Raw genomic sequence first — 21,885 nt, 5'->3', positions numbered from 1 at the left:
TCAGAGTTGCTCAGAGTTACTCTGAACTGCTCCAGATTCACTCTGCTTTGAACACTGTCTTGCCCCTTGGTTTGAGCTGTCTGCAACGAGATTGCTGCAAAAACCGATTTCGTCTAATCCGAACAAACTCAAAAAATTCTTGCGGATCTGTTGTGGAAGTTCCAGCAACATGAGCAAAGAAGCGTCGAAACCTGCAACGAACGTCACGGTATGTGTAGGGTGCGCGGCCGGGTGCAACCAGTCGGATTCGGTAGAAGATATGGTGCAATGCGACACTTGCGAGTCGTGGTGGCACTATACGTGTGCCAATGTCGATGAAACGGTGAAAGACAGAAGCTGGAGTTGTGTAAAGTGCCCTCCTAGGAGATCTGTATTGCGATCTGGTAAGTCATCCAAGTCGAGAGCTTCCGCGACTTCCTCATCGAGTGTACGGAGAGCGCAGCTGCAGCTAGAATTAGAGCGCATAGAGAAGGAAAAACAGCTTGTCGACAGATTGCACCAAGAAAGGGAAGAAGAAGAAGAAAAAGCTAGGGCCGAGGAAGCCGCCCGTAGAGAGAAACGTTTTGCGGAGAAAAAAGCTAGGGAAGAAGAGTTGTTACAGAAGCGATTCGCATTACTGCAAACCATGGTAGCACTTGACGATGATAGGAGTGAGGATAGAAGTGAAGGTAGTCGGAGTAGCGTCCGTTCAAGTAAAAGTAAAGTTGAAAATTGGATGGATCGGCATATGCAGGGGAAAGGCTCTGGGTTAGGTAAAACTGTTGGCCAATCAGAGGTTCCGCCGGGTAACGCGACGTATTCTAATAATCAAACCGCTAAGATTGAACGTATGAACACGCTTCCGAATACTCGATCACTCAATGTCAATGTCTCGCGTCAAGAAACGTCTGGTGAAGTGCGAAATAGAAGTGTGAAACAGCAAATGAGTGGTAACTTGGCGATGATTCCGTATCCCATAAGATCGCATTTGGATTTCGCGAGGGGATTGACAGACTACTACGATAACTCTTCTGACGTTGGGGAAGCCGATGCTACAGCTCGACCGAATGTAGAGGGACAATTTGATTGTCGAGAAGGTCACTCCATGAATCGCCCCATCGTGGATCCAAGAGCTGCAATTACTCCACTGGGAAATAATCCGTTGTACAGCACACCATTATCCCGAACGTTGACAACGGGGCCATCAGCTCAACAGCTAGCGGCTAGGCATGTGGTACCGAAAGATTTACCTATATTTTCGGGAGATCCTGCCGATTGGCCACTCTTTATCAGTGCATACAATAATTCCACGGATTTGTGTGGATTTAGCGATGGTGAAAACTTGATGCGTCTACAGCGTTGCTTGAAAGGAGATGCGTTGGATGCTGTGAGGAGTTATTTATTGCTGCCGGCAGCCGTTCCATTTGTAATATCAACCTTGACGACCTTATATGGACGGCCTGAGTTAATAGTGAATAATCTCCTTTCCAAAGTGCGAGCACTTCCACCACCGAAGGCCGACAAGTTGGAAACACTCGTCAGCTACGGTTTATCAGTCCAAAATTTATGTGCACATCTACGAGCCTCAGGATTGGATCATCATCTGAACAATCCAAGTGTTCTTCAGGAACTAGTAGAAAAGCTTCCTGCTTCAATCAAGCTCGACTGGGCGTTGTATAAGCGCTATTTACCTGAAGTTGATTTAGGACGTTTTGGGGATTATATGGCTTCCATGGTGGCAGCTGCAAGTGACGTCATAGTCCCTGTGGCTCATGAACCATCTAAGGTAGATCGACCAAAATATAAAAGTTTTGTCAATGCACATGTAGAGGATGAGCATCCTGAAAACTCTAGCATCAAGTATGCTCAAAATGTCAGTAGCACGAATCCGAAGATTGAGATGGATGGAATGCGATGTTTAATGTGTGAAAAACCAGGACACAAGGTCAAAGATTGTGGAGAGTGGAAAAGGAGATCGTTGGCAGAACGTTGGGACATCGCAGAACGACATAATCTGTGCAAGCGCTGTTTGATTCCCCATGGAAGATGGCCATGTAAAGTCAAACAAGATTGTGGGGTTGGTGAGTGTAGAGATCGTCACCATAGTCTACTACATCCCGGGAAACCTGATGCTCCAGGGCCGTCGTCTTTCATTCCTTCTGGAATGGTAGGAACACACGGTCATGAACAAGGTGGAGTATTGTTCAAGATAGTTCCTGTCGTATTACATGGGGAACGAACATCCATTCAAACCTTTGCGTTCCTCGATAGTGGCTCCTCGCTCACGATGGTTGATGAGGAATTAGCTGAACAAATTGGAGTGAGTGGAGAGACAAAACGCTTGTATTTGAAATGGACGTCAAATGTATCCAGAGAAGAATCGAAATCGCAGCGAGTTACGATGGAGGTTTCCGGTATCGATGGAATGAATCGGTATAAAATTTCCAATGTTTGCACAGTTGCCAGGTTGGAACTTCCAGCACAAACATTAGATTATGCGCAAATGGTTGCGAAATTCCCGTACCTTGAAGGTTTGCCAGTCCAAAGCTATGTAAATGCTGTCCCGAGAATCCTCATTGGACTGGAACATACTCATTTGAAAGTTACACTACGGAAACGAGAAGGACGAGTTGGTGAACCAGTAGCGGCCAAAACTCGTTTGGGCTGGGCTGTATTTGGTCGATATGGGGGTGGAATCGATGTGCAAACTTGCTTACATATACGTGAGGAAAAAAGCAAACAAGACCTGCACGACTTCGTCCAAGCCTTTTTCGAAGTAGAGTCATTAGGAGTCGACGTCAAAAACACTCTAGTATCTGAAGACAATCAGCGAGCAGTCCAGATTCTACGAGAAACCACGGTGCGAACACAGGCTGGGAATTATGAAACGGGCCTACTGTGGAAGACAGATGTGGTGGAGTTTCCTGATAGTTATGGTATGGCAGTGCGGCGATTGAAATCTTTGGAAAGGAGGCTACGCACTATACCTGAGCTGCGTTCAAACGTGGAACATCAAATTCAGCACTATTTGGAGCAAGGTTACGCACATAAGGTATCCGAAGAAGAGTTGAGAGCATTGGATCCGAAACGTTCATGGTTCTTACCGTTAGGAGTTGTGCTGAATCCGAAAAAACCTGGCAAGGTGAGACTAATTTGGGATGCAGCTGCAGAAGTGAAAGGTGTATCGTTCAACTCAGTCCTGCTCAAAGGGCCCGACTTGTTAACATCTCTACCAGCGGTTCTATGTCGATTCCGGCAGCGGCAGATAGCAGTAACCGGAGATATAAAGGAAATGTTCCACCAAATTCAAATACGACGGGCAGATAGATCAGCACAACTGTTTCTCTTCAGAGGAACAGGAGAGCACATAGGTGTGTACATGATGGACGTTGCTACCTTTGGTTCGACGTGCTCACCGTGTGCTGCTCAGTACGTGAAAAATTTAAATGCGAAGGAATTTGAGAAGGAGTTTCCGGAAGCAGCAGCTGCCATAATCGAAAATCATTATGTTGATGATTATCTGGACAGTAGGGACACTGAAGATGAGGCAGCTAAGATAGCATTGGACGTAAAGAAGATACATGCCAAAGCCGGCTTTGAAATTCGAAATTGGATGTCAAATTCTAAAACTGTTCTTGAACGGGTCGGGGAGCGGAGCTCAGAGGACGTAAAGTCATTTGCGATGGACAAATCTGGTATAGCAGAACGTGTTTTGGGATTGGTATGGTTACCATGGACGGATGTTTTCACGTTTAACATGGAATTTCGAGACGACTTAAAACCGCTAATTTTTGATGGAGTAATTCCTACAAAACGCCAGGTACTGCAAGTGGTGATGAGCCTATACGACCCGCTGGGGATGATATCTACATTCCTGATTCATGGTAAAATCTTCATTCAGAGTCTTTGGAGAGCCGGTATAGATTGGGATGAGTGCATACCTGAGTCCCTTCTTGAAGAATGGAACAAGTGGATCGGTCTGATTGCAGGGCTCCAAGAAATTATGATACCACACTGCTATTTCACTGGGTATTCGCCGGAAAGTTTAGATACTTTGGAGCTACACGTATTTGTTGACGGAAGTGAGAACGCCTACTGCTGTGTAGCATACTTCCGTATCATCGATCGTGGACAACCTCGCTGTGCGCTGGTTGCTTCAAAAACCAAGGTAGCGCCGTTGAAGTTCTTGTCGATTCCACGGATGGAACTACAGGCGGCCCTCATCGGAGTTCGCCTGGCTAAGTCAATTGAGGAAAATCATACTCTGCGCGTAACACGTCGATATTTTTGGACAGATTCGTGTACAGTACTAGCTTGGCTTAGATCAGATTCTCGTCGTTACCGACAATTTGTGGCGTACAGAGTGGGAGAAATACTGGCAAAATCCCAGGTCAGTGAATGGAACTATGTGCAGTCAGGATTGAATGTGGCAGATGACGGCACGAAATGGAAGATAGGGATCTCGTTCAACCCGAACAATCGTTGGTACGCTGGTCCTGAATTTCTTCACAAAGCACAAATTTGTTGGCCGAAAAAAGATCGAACGCTAGTTCCAACAAATGAAGAACTAAGGCAGCCTGTACTGCATCACATTGAAGCTTCTTCTCCATGGATTCAAGTCGATCGTTTTTCGCGTTGGGAACGGCTTCATCGCTCCACGTCATACGTCTACCGGTTCATGAATCGCAGGAAATCATCCAATGTAGAAGATGTTATGCTGACAAAGGAAGAACTACAACAAGCCGAAAGATCATTGTGGCGGTTGGCGCAATCAGAAATGTATTCTGAGGAGTTGCGTATTCTACAATCGAATAAGCGTTCGGAGAAAGGATGTAAGAAGGTCATCGATCGTTGCAGTCCATTAGCAAAACTGTCGCCATTCGTAGATGATTATGGAGTAATTCGGATGGAAACAAGATCGTTGAACGCCGCATATGCACCGTGTAGTGTGGTTATTCTTCCACGTCATCATCGTGTAACCTACTTGATAGCGGACTGGTACCACAGAGAATACGGACATGCTTATAAGGAAACTGTGGTGAACGAGATGCGACAGGTTTTTCACGTGTCGCGACTGCGTACATTGGTCAGGCAGGTATCAGAACGGTGTCAGCGCTGTATTATTCGCAAAACCAAACCTCAAATACCAAGAATGGGACCACTCCCAGAAGTAAGATTGACTCCATACGTGCGTCCGTTCACGTACACTGGCGTGGACTATTGCGGTCCATTCCTTGTGAAAGTAGGTCGAAGTTTTGTAAAACGTTGGATCGCCCTTTTTACTTGCATGACCGTAAGAGCAATTCATCTAGAAATCGCTTACAGCTTGTCTGCTGACTCGTTTAAAATGGTAATTAGGCGTTTCATTGCTCGGCGAGGTGCTCCTTTGGAAATCTTTAGCGACAATGGCACTAATTTTCGTGGTGCAAGTAACGAGCTGAAAGAGGAGATAAAGATGATCAACCAGAACTTGGCGGCCACCTTCACCAACACCACCACAAAGTGGAGATTTAATCCGCCATTAGCTCCGCACATGGGAGGCTGCTGGGAACGACTCGTGCGTTCCGTCAAGACGGCATTAGCGGGATTAGAGATGGTGAGAAACCCAGATGATGAGACACTATGGACATTAATGGTTGAAGCCGAAGCTATGGTGAACTCTCGGCCCTTAACGTATGTTCCTTTAGACACTGTGGATCAGGAGGCGTTAACGCCTAATCATTTCATGATGCTGAGTTCAAGTGGAGTGTGTCAGCCGCCGAAGGAGTTAGTAGATGACAGAACGCAGATGAGGAGCAATTGGCGGTGGATACAGCATTTGCTAAGCCAGTTTTGGACACGCTGGATAAAAGAGTACTTGCCGACGATAACGAGGAGAACCAAAGTGGTTTAACGAGGTCAAGCCAGTGAAAGATGGTGATATGGTGATAGTGGTTGAAGAAGGTACGAGGAATGGATGGATACGAGGTCGGATAGTGCGAACGCTACCAGGCAAAGACGGAAGAGTCCGACAAGCTGATGTGCAAACAAGTAATGGAATACTACGTCGGCCGGTTGCAAAGATAGCGGTTTTGGAGGTAACGAAGGGTAAAGCTTAAGGAGCGTTACGGGTCGGGGAATGTTCGTTCCGTGTGTTGCCGGATCGATCAGTTTTACAACACGGCTCCTGATCTTGATAAGGTAGATCGCATTGTTTGGGTGATTTGTTGTCATGTTCAAATGTGATGATTCATTGTGAAGAAGATAGTTGGATGTGAAAGCTAAATTATAGTTGGCGAAATTTATCGTATTATTTGAAGTCCTGGATGCGCTAGAAGAGGAAAATTGCTGAAAAGATAATAAGGTAAATTAGTGATATGTGTAATTTGTTCGATACTCCGACCACACAGGAGCTTACGCGCGTTACGTCTGATCTCCTCTAGCTGTCGTACTCAATTGCCTCAACCTTCGTTCGTGCATTTCATCGTACCACAATCCAGTGTTCCCAATTGTAGAACATTTCCTACACTGAAACTAAAGTATTATTTCAACTCTTGTATATCGTTACATCCCTCCTATTTTTAGACAGTAAAACAAATCCCAATAGTACCTCTCTTATTCCATCAATTATCTTTTATTGCTGACTTCCAATCATCCACATCAAACCTTAGATTACCTACTCGTTAACAACCATTACATAATCCTGAAACTTATTCGGCAGTTTGCTTGCGCGTTTGGCTCGTAGCTCTCTCTTGTCAGTCACAACATTTGTGGCTGCATCTACCTGTTCAGTAGACTCACCTGAGGCGCCTGCATATGTGTCTCCATCCCGTGATTCAGTCTCAACTGGTCCTTCAAAGCAATATTGTTCTGTCGTATCATTCAACACCGTTTCTGAGTCTTTCAGCTTCTTAAGGTGTGAACTGTTCCGTAGGTAAACTTTTCCAGTATCCATTGATTTCACTGTGATTGCTCCTTTATCCACCTGTGTTACCTCAAACTCGTCTTGCCTAAAGTTAGGCTGCATAGCTCCCGGATTTAGATCGCGCATCAATACTACGTCTCCCCTCTTCAATTTATGCTCTTTCGCATGACGATCTTGGTTAGCGTGTCTTTGATGATACTCTTTGATCATCATATCCTTGTCTTTCGCGGCTTCTAATCTCAGTTTTGGAGGTTGGTGAATTGAAGGAATGCGATTACGAATTTCTCTACCAAACATCATCTGTCCAGGTGATAAACCGGTGGTCTCCTGTGGCGTTGAATGGTACAGAGTGATGTATTCGTATAAATCGGTCTTCCAGTCGGTATCCTGTATAGCACTGATCTTCAAACGTTTGCCAATGTTCCTCATCTGGCGTTCCACTGCGCCGTTTTGCTCTGGCCAGTACGGTGTTGAAAGATTCAAATGAATCCCATAGCTGTTGCAAAATTTCGAAAACTCTGTCGCCCTGAATTGCGGTCCATTATCCGCTGTGATCGACCGCGGAATCCCAAAACAACTAATCATTCTTAACAATGCTCCGATCACTCGTTGTGTTGTCGCCGGCTTCATTGGTTCTACTTGGACGAATCGACAAGTGTAACATACCACTACTAACAACGATATACCATCCGGCAGCCCTTCTTTGAAATCGATGGCGAGATCTTGCCAAGGTTCTGTTGGAATCCGACGAGCCAAAGGATTTGGCTTATCAGGAATGGACGTCATTAAGCATGGCTTACACTTCCGAACAGCTGACTCTACTGCTTTGTCCATCTGTGGAAACCAAACTTTGGCCCGTAGCTGAGCTTTCATTGCCGTGGCTCCTTGATGTCCCAGGTGTGCAATTTCGATCACTTTGGCTCTCAATGGTTTAGGCACAACGATCCTATCACCTCGAAGTACTAGGTCACCGTACAAACTTAACTCATCACGAACGGTCGCAGTTCTGAACTCGGCTAGTACTCCATCCCAATCATCTGTACCTAGAGCTTCCTTAACATTCTGTAGCTCGTCATCTTGTAGGGTCGCTCTTTCAATTTCCTCGATGGACATCGCTGATGGTTTGATTTCCTCGGATAACCAAGATAGGACATCAGCACCTTCCTCTGTACTGTTGTTGATCTGTGAAAGCCTCGACAAAGAATCCGCAAGGTTACTTTCCCCAGGCTCGTATTTGACCGTAAAATCGAAGCTTTGCAGTCGCAGAATCCAGCGCTCAATTCTAGCTGATGGTTTAGATTGCGCTTTATTGAAGAGGTACTCCAGCGGCTTACAGTCAGTGATGAGCGTAAAGTGCAGTCCGTAAAGGTACATGAACAATTTCTCCATAGCCCAAATGATCGCGTAACATTCTTTTTCAGTTTGACAGTACTTTTTTTCATAAACTGTCAAACTCTTCGATACACACGATACTGGTCTCGGAGAACCATTTTTCATCTGGATCAGTATGGCGCCTAGTCCAACAGGACTAGCATCGGTAACCAGAAACGTTTCATCTAGCGGGTCAAAGAAAGCCAACGATTCCACCTTCCCCAGCAGTTCCTTAAGCTTATTGAGCTCCTGATCATGCGATACTTTCCATTCAAACGTATTACTTTTAACAAGCAGCTGACGCATGTGGAAAGTTAGATCTGCCAAATTTGGAACGAATCTACCAAGAAAATTAATCAATCCTAGCAGCGATCTCAAATCAGAAACTGATGTTGGTGGCTGCAAATTGCGTATGGCTTCCATTTTCTCTTCTGTAGGGCGAATACCATCCTGAGAAAGATGGTATCCTAAAAAAGACAATTCGGTCACTCCAAACATTGACTTTTGCGAGTTGATTTTTAAGTTCATCTCCTTGATTCGCTTCATAACCTCTTCTAATGTACGATCATGAGCCTCTTCTGTCTCGCCGTGAATGAGTATATCATCCATATACACAACTAGTCCCTTGATGCCACGGAATAAACTTTCCATCTCACGTTGGAACAACTCCGGGGCAGATTTGATCCCAAACATGAGACGACAGAAACGGTACACACCACTCCTAGCTACAAACGTTGTAATGTCCCTGCTATCTGGATGTAATTCAAAGTGGTAGTACGCGGCTTCCAGGTCTATTTTCGACATCTTCACGACCTAACCAATTTAAACAGAAATAGGCTCATCTTTTTTTTTTACAGCAACAATTGAAAACTTACCTTAGTGATCATTGCCATCGCGCTATCGATGTTTGGCATAGGGTAGTTCTCGCGCATAACCGCTCGATTGGCCGCCCGCATATCCACGCAGAGCCTAATTCTTCCATCGGTCTTCCTGATGGGGACCAATGGTGACACCCAACTTAAAGGCCCTTCAGCTCTTTCTACGATCTTCTTTTGGACTAAATCGTTTATCGCGTCCTCCACATCTGCTTCCATGGCGACTGGGAACCTACGCACTGGTTGCACAACGGGATGAACTGTTTTGTCCACCTGAATTTTCAACATCGTATTCGGAATCTTTGGGAATTCGTCTTCACAGATCTTCGATACCTGATTCACCTTATATCCGATTTTAAGGACTCCTAACGCAAACGCCGTTCCTTTGCTCAAGAGATTAACTTGGCCTTCCGGGGCAACTAGAACATGGGACCAAATTCCGCTTTCTTCCTCCGGAATCTTTATCTCGATCTCGAATACTCTGCTGAATCGTATCTCTTTATCCGACGCAAAAGATTTCAGCCTTAGCTCTTCTTGTCGAGGTGTTCTATCGTTCATCATCATCGCTCGTTCTGCTTTCAGTAGCACGTATGTCTCATTGTTGATGATGTTCGCTGGAGATCCCGAGTCCACCAGCATTTTTGCTCTGACCCCTCCCAGATCAAGTAACAGTACCTCGTCTAATTCGTCTCCTGTCCGCACAAAAAATACACCATCTCGTTTGTCCTGCGGTGATACGATTGCATGGACTCTTGTCTTTTTATTCGACATCGTGGAAGACGTTGCTGATGAATCGTATTTTCGTTTCCTGCAACAAACGGCGAAGTGTCCGACGGTTCCACATGAATGACAAGTTACATTCCTTGCTGGACATTTTCCCGAATCTTTTGCCAGATGCCCGACCTTATTGCAATTGTAGCATTTTCGAGTATTTCCTACTTGCTTGCCAGAACCGGAAGACTGCCCGTGGATTTTCTGTACAACTGCTCCATCTAAGCTCGACAATCCAGATGTCGACGGTTTCGAGAACTCTTTTGCTTGTTTCTGCACTTCCTCCAAAGTTTTTCCCACGACGGTTGTTTCATGCAAACTGAGATCCTCGGTCAGCAACTTTTTCCTTAGCTCCGGAGAAATACAGCCTTCTATAATCTGGTCCACTATGGCATCATCCACGTCAACAAACTGGCAGCGATTTGCCTGATCCTTTAATCGGAATACGAATTCCTCAAAAGGTTCGTGACTTTCCTGCTTCATAGCACGGAAAAGGTGACGCTCAAATCGCTTGTTTAGTTGTGGTGCAAAATTAGCATCCAGTGATGTAATTGCCGATTCATACTTCAACACAATGTATTCTTCGCCGTTATCAGATACTGGACGACGGAGCTCCCATTTTGTAATCTTGTCATAGAAAGATTGCAACTCAATCGCCCCCAAAACGAGTAATAAATCATATTTATCTTCGTCAGCCTCAACTTTATTGACTCGTAGGAAACGTTCCAGAGCCTTTCTCCATTTTATCCAATTATTCCTTGGATCATCTCCTGCTTTAAACGGTGGCATTGCTGCCGCATCTATAATAACATAGAGAGAAAAAAAAACTTCATTTTAGTAATTCTACGAGCAAACATCTCAATTTTGTTATGACAGCAAATTTTTGGTATAAGACACGAAGTCGTTATTGCTCATTAAGTCATTTCTAGCACGAAGCCGTTTTTAAACACAAAGCCATTCTAGGCACGAAGCCATTCTTAGCACGAAGCCATTCTTAGCACGAAGCCATTCTCAGCACGAAGCCATTCTCAGCACGAAGCCATTCTCAGCAAGAAGCCATTCTTAGCACGAAGCTTTCTCTCCTACACTCAAGAAAACAGCTCCCTGGAATACATGTGCAGTTGCACATACCTGGTTCGATTTAGCTATTTCATTATTTCCATTTGTATAATATAAGCAGTATATCATTAGCGAATATCTTACATTTGTGTGGCTCTTATATATCATTTGAGTCACATTTAACGTATGTGCAAGCTTTATACCGTTCCAAAGCACATTGCGTAAACAAAAATGGCAGCTGGAAGGAAAGTTTTTCGCAGTTTCGCTCTGGAGTTGTGATTACCAGGAGGGTCCTTAACTGCAATAGAATGTATATGACGTTAAAATGGAGAACATAGAGGATATGAATCGAAGAAAGTGTTGTGGTACCGGAAAAGGTAGCCAGCAACAATGCTACATGAAACGACACAACCAAGTAGACAATCATCACCTGATGACGATTGTCTGCCTGACTATATCGGTTGTACAGCTATCTTTTCCGGTACCACAATATTTAATATATTATTTCATCGGAATCACTAACAAATTCCAACTTTTTAAAAGTTTGGAAGTTAGTAGTGATTTTATGTGTATCTTAAATGCATTCGACAAAAGTGAAACATGAAATGTATGTGTTAGGTCCATTGATTACATTTGAGTTAATCATGCTTTCAATGAAAAGAAACTTTGGCGATAGTGTATTTACTACGCACATACTCTCCATGTGCAAACCCCCATTGCAAAAATCCATGTAGGTTAGCACATGAATCAAATGGGAACTTTATCTTGAGTGTACAATCATGAAGCTTTTTTTTTCAGCAAGAAACTTTCTGTTCTTTTCCAACACCTCCGCCATCTTTTTCAGTGTCCAAGCCGATTCTTTCGATGTACATTTCCAACCAATTTAATTCTTTGATGTCATTTTTCATTCAATCCATATTTCACAATGTATAGTTTAGTCGCTGTACAAAACGTTCAATGTTTTTTTTTTCTCAATTTTGCACGCAATTCTTACCAATTATCATCCTCGAAGCCATTGTAATTTGTTCGATACTCCGACCACACAGGAGCTTACGCGCGTTACGTCTGATCTCCTCTAACTGTCGTACTCAATTGCCTCAACCTTCGTTCGTGCATTTCATCGTACCACAATCCAGTGTTCCCAATTGTAGAACATTTCCTACACTGAAACTAAAGTATTATTTCAACTCTTGTATATCGTTACAATATGGAAAAGAAAATGAATACTTACCTGTATGACTAATTGTAGACACTATCTGTGAGGCACGATTAATATCGGTACACATATAATCTATCGGTGATTTTCAATAGCCATGTAAGTAATGTTTGGAATCACACTAAATTGCTTAAATTTATATTGTATAAATTATTCAGTAGGCTCGAAGTAGTAGGCAGACCGGAATTTGGGTTCGGATTGGTCAAACGAATATCAAGAATTTGTAGGTATAAGATGTTGAAATTGAAGATGAGGAACTAATTAAATCTATTACAGTTTGAGCTGTCTGCAACGAGATTGCTGCAAAAACCGATTTCGTCTAATCCGAACACGACCCATGGAATCTCCGACCAGTGCAACTTGTCCATTGAAGCCAATTCCTTCGTCGATCTTCAAGAATTCCGCGTAGACCATGTTGGTGGTTGACGGCATCTGAACAAGCCGTCAGCAATGGAATGGCTCCGATCAGGATGTCGGTTATGGTGGGAAAGTCGACCATCGAAGGCAAAGCGTCGAACAAATACGGATTGATGCTGGACAGAATACCCAACGCATTGGTACACATGGACGGACACGGAATCAGTTGAATCGTCACGTGGCCCCGTGTTCTTGAAGAGAAAAGGAAATGTGGTGATTTGGCATACTGTCGAGTAGGCCATGCTAATCTGGAGGATAGTTATCACCTGGGAGGGAGAAACCAATACAAAATTTCTGTACGTCATAGTGAGCCGGGATTCCGCTGTCACGAACTGTCACTGTGAGCCCAGATCTCAAACATTGGACTAATATGGAAAAAGCGCGTAACTGATTAAAACACATTTTCGCATTTCATCAAAAGTGACAAAAATCGAATGAAAATCAATTCATGCACACAATGTCACGTGAGCACCTTTCAATCTGATTGAATATAAAGCATTGAAAACGCATCGTTTAACTTTTTGCAATGAAAATAAATATTTAGTGCATAGAAAACTGTGGCCCTTTTTCCATGTTTGTCAGGAAAGATCGAAAGTACACAACAAAAGAAAACTAGCGATTTTCCCCAAGCCTGACTTGATTGTTGTTGGCAAGCTGGAGTTATCTTGCAGTTCAAACAAACGTTGATCTATATTTCGTGTGTAGTATAGGCCTTTTCATGTGACAGCTCCGTGTATGCAATTGTTTGCATCTGCCGAAGAGCGGTGCATACACGGGGCTGTCATTTCCGAAGAAGAACTGTCAAACAGCTTCCGAATCAGCTGATTTTAAACGTCTTGTGAAAAGGCCTATCTGTGCCTCCCTCCCAGGTTATCACCTCGATCTTTCCGGACAAACATGGAAAAAGGGCCACAGTTTTCTATGCATCAAATACTAATTTTCATTGGAAAAAATAAAACCATGCGTTTTTCAATACTTTATATTTAATCAGTTGAAAGGTGTTCACGTGACATTACACCGGGGATTCGCTGGTTGGAACACGACTGCCTTCCATCTAGCGAATCCGACCCGTTAGTAGGAAAGACTGACAGCTGGTGAAAATGCTCCACACGAACGCATCTGGACAGCAAATCGCCACAAAACGCACATATACATACGCATTTGTTCTATATATGAAGACTTCAAAGCGACGATACTCAGACGTCAAAGTTAGTTTGACATTTTCTGTTGACATTTGAGTGCTTTTAGTTGGAATATTTTCCAACCAGCGAACATCCAACCATCGAGTCATTCCATGTAGCGGAACACCAACGAGCGAATCCCCACTGTACTTGCATTATGTGCATGAATTGATTTTCATTCGATTTTTGTCACTTTTGATGAAATGCGAAAATGTGTTTAAATCAGTTACGCGCTTTTCCCATGTTAGTCCAATGTTTGAGATCTGGGCTCACAGTGACAGTTCGTGACAGCGGAATCCCGGCTCACTATGACGTACAGAAATTTTGTATTGGTTTCTCCCTCCCAGGTTATCACAAACGTTAAGCTGGAAAGACATGAAAACTCCACAATACTAATAAAGAAATTAAAAAAAAAACAAAAAACGTGCCAATTTAGTCAAATTGATGGACCAGAAAAGTTTGTTCTGCTATTCGGTCGTGATTGGATGGAGACTCGACTAGTACACGACACTGAAGTCGGCCTTACAGTTGAGGTCGAAATACGCGTATCTGTCAAAGGATACACACTCTAGTGGAATTAAATGGTATAGTACTAAATTCGGGTTTTTATCTACTTATAGGTATTCCAATAAACAGCTCGAAGATTTATTATCATCACACTGCTATTACGCTATAAAAGTTCTTATTTTCGAGAAAATAAGATAAGATTTCTATCCTAAAGGAAATAACAACCAAATCAATAGTGCTTTCTTTCTATTCAAAATTCAGAACGTAATGCATACCATATTACAATACCATAATTATACATGTTGATTTATATTCGCAATAACTTTAGTCTTTTGTTTCCATGCAAAATAGAAAAATGGGCTTATACAAATCAGCTTTATCACGACATTTGAATATATGTTTACACTTATATAAGCTGCTCTATCTAGAATTCAAAACACCAATAAATGGTAAAATCCAGCACATCACTGTTACACACATTGTACATTATTTTAGCTATTTCTTTCCTTGTGATTGGTCTTCATTGAAGTAGTATAGTACGTTTAAAACTGCTCTTCAAAAGATTCTGGAATATCACTGCTGCGAAATGATGGCAAATTGGTTGTTTGAGGAAGTTCATACATCATCGTGTTCAGTCCCTTCGTCGATGTTGCTTGGGGCAGAGTTCTGCATCGTCGATGGTGGACACGACCTCAGCCGGCGCCAACAGCAAATGATCGTACTGTCCATCACGGGCTGTTTGTTCCGGACCCCTCAGGGCATGTTCCCGAATGAAATCCTCTACCACCTCCCGTTGCAGCACGGAAAACTCCAACAACGCCCCCCAGGACACCAGCGCAAACGGACGATCCTTGGACGGAAGTAGGGAAGGAGTAATCACATGTCTGTAGAGGCAACTCCTAACGATTGTCTTCAGTTGCTCCACTTGGTCCTTGTTCGCACAGGGATGATAGAGGGCAATGACTGCACCGTGCTCCGCATTGTGCAGCCAACGTTGAGTCGGGACGTATTTGTATTCTCCATACCGTGGCCAGAGAGGGCGATGCGTTCCACTACAATAGAAGGGTATTAGGTTCGGAATAAGTCAACAAGTTGGTGATGGTGGTGGTGAATTTTAAGGAGATAATCGAGATAATAAATAACAATGGGGCTCTTCACAAAAATCTGCCTCTCTCTTTCCCTCCTTCATGAAATTAGTAAACAACAAGGCCAGTAAACGTCAAAATCCCATGCAAATTCAAAATAGTGCAGAGCCCCATAATCGGAATCTCCGCCCTAGTAAGAAGTTCGTATCAAAATTTAACGATGGAATATTTTCAATGCATGAATGGTGCTTCTCTTTCTTAAACATTCATGTATTCATAAGCTAAGGAAAATTGAAGTTTTTGTAAAATTTTATTGTTATTCAAGCGTAAATTTAAAAAGAATGACACCAACACGTTAATACTTCCAGTGGACGATATCCCTTTGAAGGAAGCACTACACTAGGCAATAGACTAGCATACATATCAGCTAGTCCGTGTCTATCATTTTTCAACTTTTCAAATCAATGATTCCATGATCATGAATAATATTACCAAAGATGCATGTCTCACATGAGTTATGCAAATTATAGTGTCAGACGAGGCAAGATGAGACTCAAAAGCCATAAGCCCTACTGTCGTCAATAAGTTACTTACAAAGTTGGAATCCGCTCGTCGTACTCGATGCTAGTATTCATACACTTGTGGATAGCCACGTACGTGTCCGGAATGTCGTACAGCGTTATCAGCGGTTCCATATTGTAATCGCCCCGATAGTCATGCCTGTTATCCAAACACAAATAAACCGTCGAGTGGCGGACGTCGTACGGATCGAAATCCATCGACAGGTTCTTGTGGGCATCGTCACAATCCGGATTCTGCACCCCCATCAGTATCCGGCCGTGTTCGTCCTGTTGAATGATGCCATTGGTGGAGTCTGGAACATTCGGGAACCATTTACCTTTCCAGTCGTCTGGATCAAAAACAAGAAAATTATTAGAGGCATTCCAGCTATTTAATTACTTTAACTCACCTTGTTCGGCGACTGTGATAATCGCTGTGAAGCAAATGTAGTACAACAAGTGTTTTAGCATAATTTTCAAAACCAAATTTTACACCACAAAATCTAATCTACGTCACGGGAATTTTCCTATCTGGATCCATTCAAAACAAGTTTCCGAAGCACCTTTAGCTAACAACACAACAGAGAGTGCGCTCTTCTATTTTATCGCGATGGACGTGCGATGCAGAAAAAAATTTGGGGTGGGTAATGTCTATTACATTACCGCGGGGTTGACGTAGAAGTGTCAAGTGTATGAATTTGTAAGTGTACTAGTTTTGTGTTGTTATTGATCGGACGAAGTTTTCAGAAGTTAACTCTTTTTGGACTTATTTTGGTAGTCCTGAAAAGAACCATTTGTCGTTCTGTGGTTCCGAGAACCAGTGTTTGGTGTTCCAGGAATAATGCCAGATGATTGAATTTGTTTGTTTGGTCGTTGCTTCCTTGTGTTGCTTGGTTGGGTGATCGGTTTCTGGCCGGTTTCGCCAAACTCCTCCAGTAGATTAGATGTTTGATAGCTCGGGTGCTTCGATCGTGATAATCGATAGAATCGGTCCAGTGCTTTGGTCTGTAGCAATATCCATTGCATGAGCATTTAGGCTCTGTACATTGATACTCATCAATATGCAGGCTTGGCCGCTATGATCCAGTATTTCACGCAGTTCGTCTCAAAGCGTCACTAATCGATGATTGCCTAAGCGCTGCAGCTCATTCCTCAAGTCAACCCTCTTGGTAGAATTGCTGCCTTTGGCGTGATTGAACTTAAAAAGTAAGAGGTTGTTTCCGAGATACGACCGCCAAAGTGACGTTGGATAACATTAGCATCTTCTATTTCCTGGCTTGAGACCGTCACGAACTTATGAAAGATTTCTGAGAGAACAGCACCAATTTTCGACCCAACACTAACTTTCGACCGATTTTCGATACGGTTTTGGCCTACTTTGTATGAAAATCCGAAAATTGGCATAGAATTCTTGTAGGTCGAAAATAAGTGCTCTTCTAATCAATTTTCACACTATTTGTTGCATTTGTTGCCATTGTTGACCTATTATGAACATTTTGTGTTATTATTTGGTTGGTTCGATTAACTCTTCAACCGATCGATGAAAGAAGAAGCATGAGCGATAACTTTTGCTCAACAAACAAATATTCCGCTTGAAGGTCCACGCATGATCCACTAAGATTGATTGCTTAAGTGGGTTCCGAAGCCTTTCGATACTCGTCGTATCCGTGGCGAACGTGCTGAAATTGCATTGAAGCACAATTTCAAACAACTGCCCTTTTCAGGGCCTCAATTGATTCAATAATTTATTTAGTTATCAATTATAGTTTCGGATGATTAGTTTTCAACGGAGATAAATGGCAAACAAAGTTTAACATAGGTTCCCGTCGTTCGGGTCGGGCGGCGGTAGCAGTCTTTTCTGTGTGCGTATTTCCATTCGTTCGACAATGTCTTACCAAATCGAAAGACAACAAAGCTGTTTCTTATTAGTTTTAGCTCTGTGTTCGACGAGTTGATACTGATCGCTCTAGTATCATTTAGGTAGCGATGGCGACAACGGCATTATGCGATCATCTCTAAATGCGAAACAAACCGGGAGGAATTCTTCATTCAAGTGCCGTTCGCAATTTATCCGACTCATGCACACACTGTCGAGGATCGCCCCGCGCGCGCACAATGGGAAATTTATTTCCCATTTATGGTTGCGTGCAAATGACTGACCAAAATCTGAATCAATCACATTCAATCATCAGTAATGTCGCTCTTCACGGTGGAAAATTCTCACAACTCTTTTAAAATGAAATTGTCGTCCTGAAAAGGACGGTTGGTGGTAGTCACCGTCGATCAAACTGGGTTTTCATTCCATTGTTAGACAGAAACACACCAAAAGATCACCGAAAACGATTAAATTAAAATGCGGTCGGTAATTTTGTGCTCTCTTGTCCATCCTTGTATTCGATGGTTTGCTCACTCCTCCGACGGTAATTATCAAGGTTTCTGGACGCATTCTCCACGAATTCGATGGGCTAGCTGGATGCCAAGGGCCATGATGAGCGATTACACGGAACCCGCAGCTTTTAGCTTGGGAATAAACAGCAGCAGCAGCGACGAACGTGTAAATTTTATTCCGATATGAGTCCTTCTCCGGTTGCTGGTCAACGATTGACTGATGCGCGCGTGAAGTCGAGTTTGGTTGGCTTCGACTGAACACGAGATAATAAAGAGAAGTAAGAAGAAGACCGAAAGGGGCGTTTCCCTTTGAATGACGAAAGTGGCTAAGATATCGCGCAATGATGTCTGTGTCAGGAATACACAAGAAAAATGTGCTTTTCTATAAAAAATAAAACATGCTTAGATATTTCCCAATTTTTCAATAGTTTAGTCATGATAATCAATAGTTTTCATTGTTGGAGTAGATTCGAAAGATTTCCAATCAATTGGTGCAAGAATCTTGAAAATCTATCCGGGCGTTAGTAAGTTATTAAAAGTCAAAATCTAACAACTTTTCGTGACGCGAGCGATTTTTCGTTTTTCGAAATTGTACCCCAGTATGTTGCCGTAAGACGTTATCCAACGTCAAAAAATTGGAAGAGTTTGTCAAAAATAGCCCTTGCAGTGAAGTAACCCGCGACAAACCAACATATACCAATTGCTGATCCTGGCTTTTGTCATAGTCGTACACGACCTCGGGGAAAGTTCCACCTTGCGACTTATGAACAGTAAAAGCACAGGCGCTAACCATCGGGAACTGAATGCGTTTGCATATGATTATGCCGCACAGTTTGAAAGTAAAATAAAAATTCTCTATACAGGAGTGAAATTGGAGTTTCAAAACCAAGAGCCTTACGTTGGCATGAAATATTTTGAACTCTTATAACTGTTTTCTGGTTTAACGAAATTCCTTGAATGGCACCTCAATCGAAAGACAAGACATCAAAGGGTCATGTCGTTTACTTACTGAATCCCACATAACTGTCTAAATAGTTTAATAACTGTTTTAGAAGAGAACGTTGATTTCAAGCAAATCTATAAATAGGGGTGGCTAGAGAAAATTTGACGTCATTTGCTTTCCATTCTCCGCTTGGATCGCATCTCAGCAGGCGACAGATCGTCTTGCTCTGACCGGGCGTGCTTCTCAGGCACAGACATCGATAGCGAAGGACTTCCCCGTTTGTCTTGCTTCGCTCAAATCAAACTGTCGAGCGAGCGAGAGAAGATGCCGTCCGAAGCCAAAGTCATCACCGCTGCCGCCGCCAAGAAGAAGAAGAAGAAGAGGAAGCAGTCCACAGGAAAATTTGCGGTCGAACTGTGAACACGGTCGGGCAAGTCATTCTGGCTTTGTGCTTCACCGCTTGTTTGCATTCACCCAGCCATTGTCATCGCCGCCATCATCAGATTTCAACTTAAGCCCGGTGATCCACTACCTGTTATTGTTGTGCGTCATCCACGCCACGAATCTTTCGGTTCGTCGTATAAGCAAATAACTTGCTCAAATTTATACATTTGAGTTGAGGATTCCCCGTTTGACCATGGCAATCAACTGATAACATCCCGCAGTGTTATTTATCTGTAAGAGCATCAAAGCTAACAAAGCCATCGGCCCTTTTCAGGGCCATCAAGTTGGTGGAAAAGAGTTAAAAGAGAAATATTTCCGACTTTATATATGACTTCTTATATTTCTAAATCAATTTCACAGCTTCATACTAAATTTCATTTGTCATGAATAATTTATGACTCAACCATTTGAGATTGTACTCGCGGACGCTGCTTCAGTGCCGTCGGGGTGAGTGCTCAACATTCCACAACAATTGTAAAATAGAGTGGCATTTCCAACAGCGTCTTTGATGTTCCATATTTTGTGGGAACACTTTGATTAGCAAAATTATCACATGTAACAAAATTGCGACATTTTAAGAATGCATTCGAATAGACATTCTCATTGAACAATTGTAATAATTTTGGCACCCATGGATCAGAAATTTACCGTCATAATAAAGAAAACTATTGAATATCATGCGTGATTTTAATTTACTGTAAGTTATTAAAATAATGTTGATATTTTTACTGTCCATACGAACGCGCATGTGAATTTTCCAAGATATGTAAATCCCTAACCAAGACATCAACTTCATGTACCTTATCCTAGATTGGTCAATCAGAAGGCGAAGAATACGAAAGGGAGGAGCATCATCTGCAATTCAAATTATGTAAAACATACTATCTTTGACAGATTCGGTTCATTTAAGGGATTAAAATCCCTCTGTAACAACAACAGGATTCGGTTCATTTCATTTACACTTTCGAGCTAGTAAGAACTTTTCGTGATAATATAGCTAGTAATATTTCTTAATGTACTTACCAAAAACTTGCTATAATCTCTTAATTCATCTCGTAGCATCATACAATATCTGATTTATCACGAATAATCGACAATACGACAATTTGAGGATGTTCCAAGAACGCTGCTGCAGTGCCGTCGGGATGCAATAACAGCATAATGCTCATCTTGTACATCCCTTGCCAAGAAATCAATTTCATATAGCCTATTTTTCAGATTAACGCAATAGACAACATGTAGAAAAATCAATTCAGATCAATAGTTGCTCAAGTTGGTCAAGAAACAATTTATTGATCTTAATGTCGCAATTTTAATACATTTTCCAATTTCCGTACTCGAGAATTTTGGAAGCGGGGGCCGTGATGCTCTGGATGGATTGTCCTCCATGACTGGTCCTGGCTGGGTATATTCGTGGGGAGAAACTCGACCCTTTACTGCAGAAATTTCATTAACAACTCTTTGGTAAAGCAGAAATTTTCCGAGGAAAATTCTGATATAAGTGAACTTTTTCAAAACAACTCTTATTGATTGGAATTTTTTTTTTTTTTTTTTTTTTTTATTTCTTTATTAGTATCATTCCAAACATTACATTCATTTCTTATATCTAGGTGTTCTGTGTTATTTGACAACACTATCATCCTAATTTGGTAAAACAGATTTAAGATTTAATTAACATTTTGTTAACAACATATTACATTTCATTTGCCGTAGCAGTTCAGTTTTTTTACAGGTGAGTTGATTTCACCTGCTTATAAGAGAAAAAAAACGTTTTTAATATACTTAACCTAACTTAACCTAAACATATAACGCATTAATCGTGGCAATAGAAGACTGTAACGATTTTTGCCTGAAAATATTAATGATTGTATTTGACATTTGTTCCAATGTTTCAACATTGGATATTCTATGTAACTCATTGGTACTATACCAGGGAGGAAGCCTCAGAATCATTTTCAAAATTTTATTTTGAATTCTCTGCAGAGCTTTCTTCCTGGTATTACAACAGCTAGTCCATATTGGTACAGCATACAACATGGCTGGCCTGAAAATTTGTTTGAATATCAAAAGCTTGTTCTTAAGACAAAGTTTTGATTTTCTATTAATAAGGGGATAGAGACATTTTACATATTTATTACATTTGGCTTGAATGCCCTCAATGTGATTTTTGAAAGTTAAATTCTTA

The 21,885-nt window shown here is 42.3% G+C and overlaps 1 protein-coding gene across 1 annotated transcript; it reads right to left on the bottom strand.

The window, feature by feature from the left end:
- Positions 1-14,545: 14,545 nt before the first annotated feature.
- Positions 14,546-16,558, bottom strand: LOC5576552. Its single transcript, XM_001656102.2, has 3 exons — positions 16,336-16,558; positions 15,960-16,275; positions 14,546-15,332 (listed from the first exon to the last, which is right to left on the bottom strand). Exons 1-3 carry the CDS (start codon positions 16,394-16,396, stop codon positions 14,912-14,914), a joined length of 798 nt encoding a protein of 265 aa, XP_001656152.1. The 5' UTR covers positions 16,397-16,558; the 3' UTR covers positions 14,546-14,911.
- Between the last annotated feature and the right edge of the window lie 5,327 nt (positions 16,559-21,885).

The sequence above is a fragment of the Aedes aegypti genome, chromosome 2, assembly GCF_002204515.2.
Source record: "Aedes aegypti strain LVP_AGWG chromosome 2, AaegL5.0 Primary Assembly, whole genome shotgun sequence".
NCBI classification, from domain to species: domain Eukaryota; kingdom Metazoa; phylum Arthropoda; class Insecta; order Diptera; family Culicidae; genus Aedes; species Aedes aegypti.
Note: the sequence above shows the minus strand (reverse complement) of the source record. Positions and strands in the feature narration are given on the sequence as shown.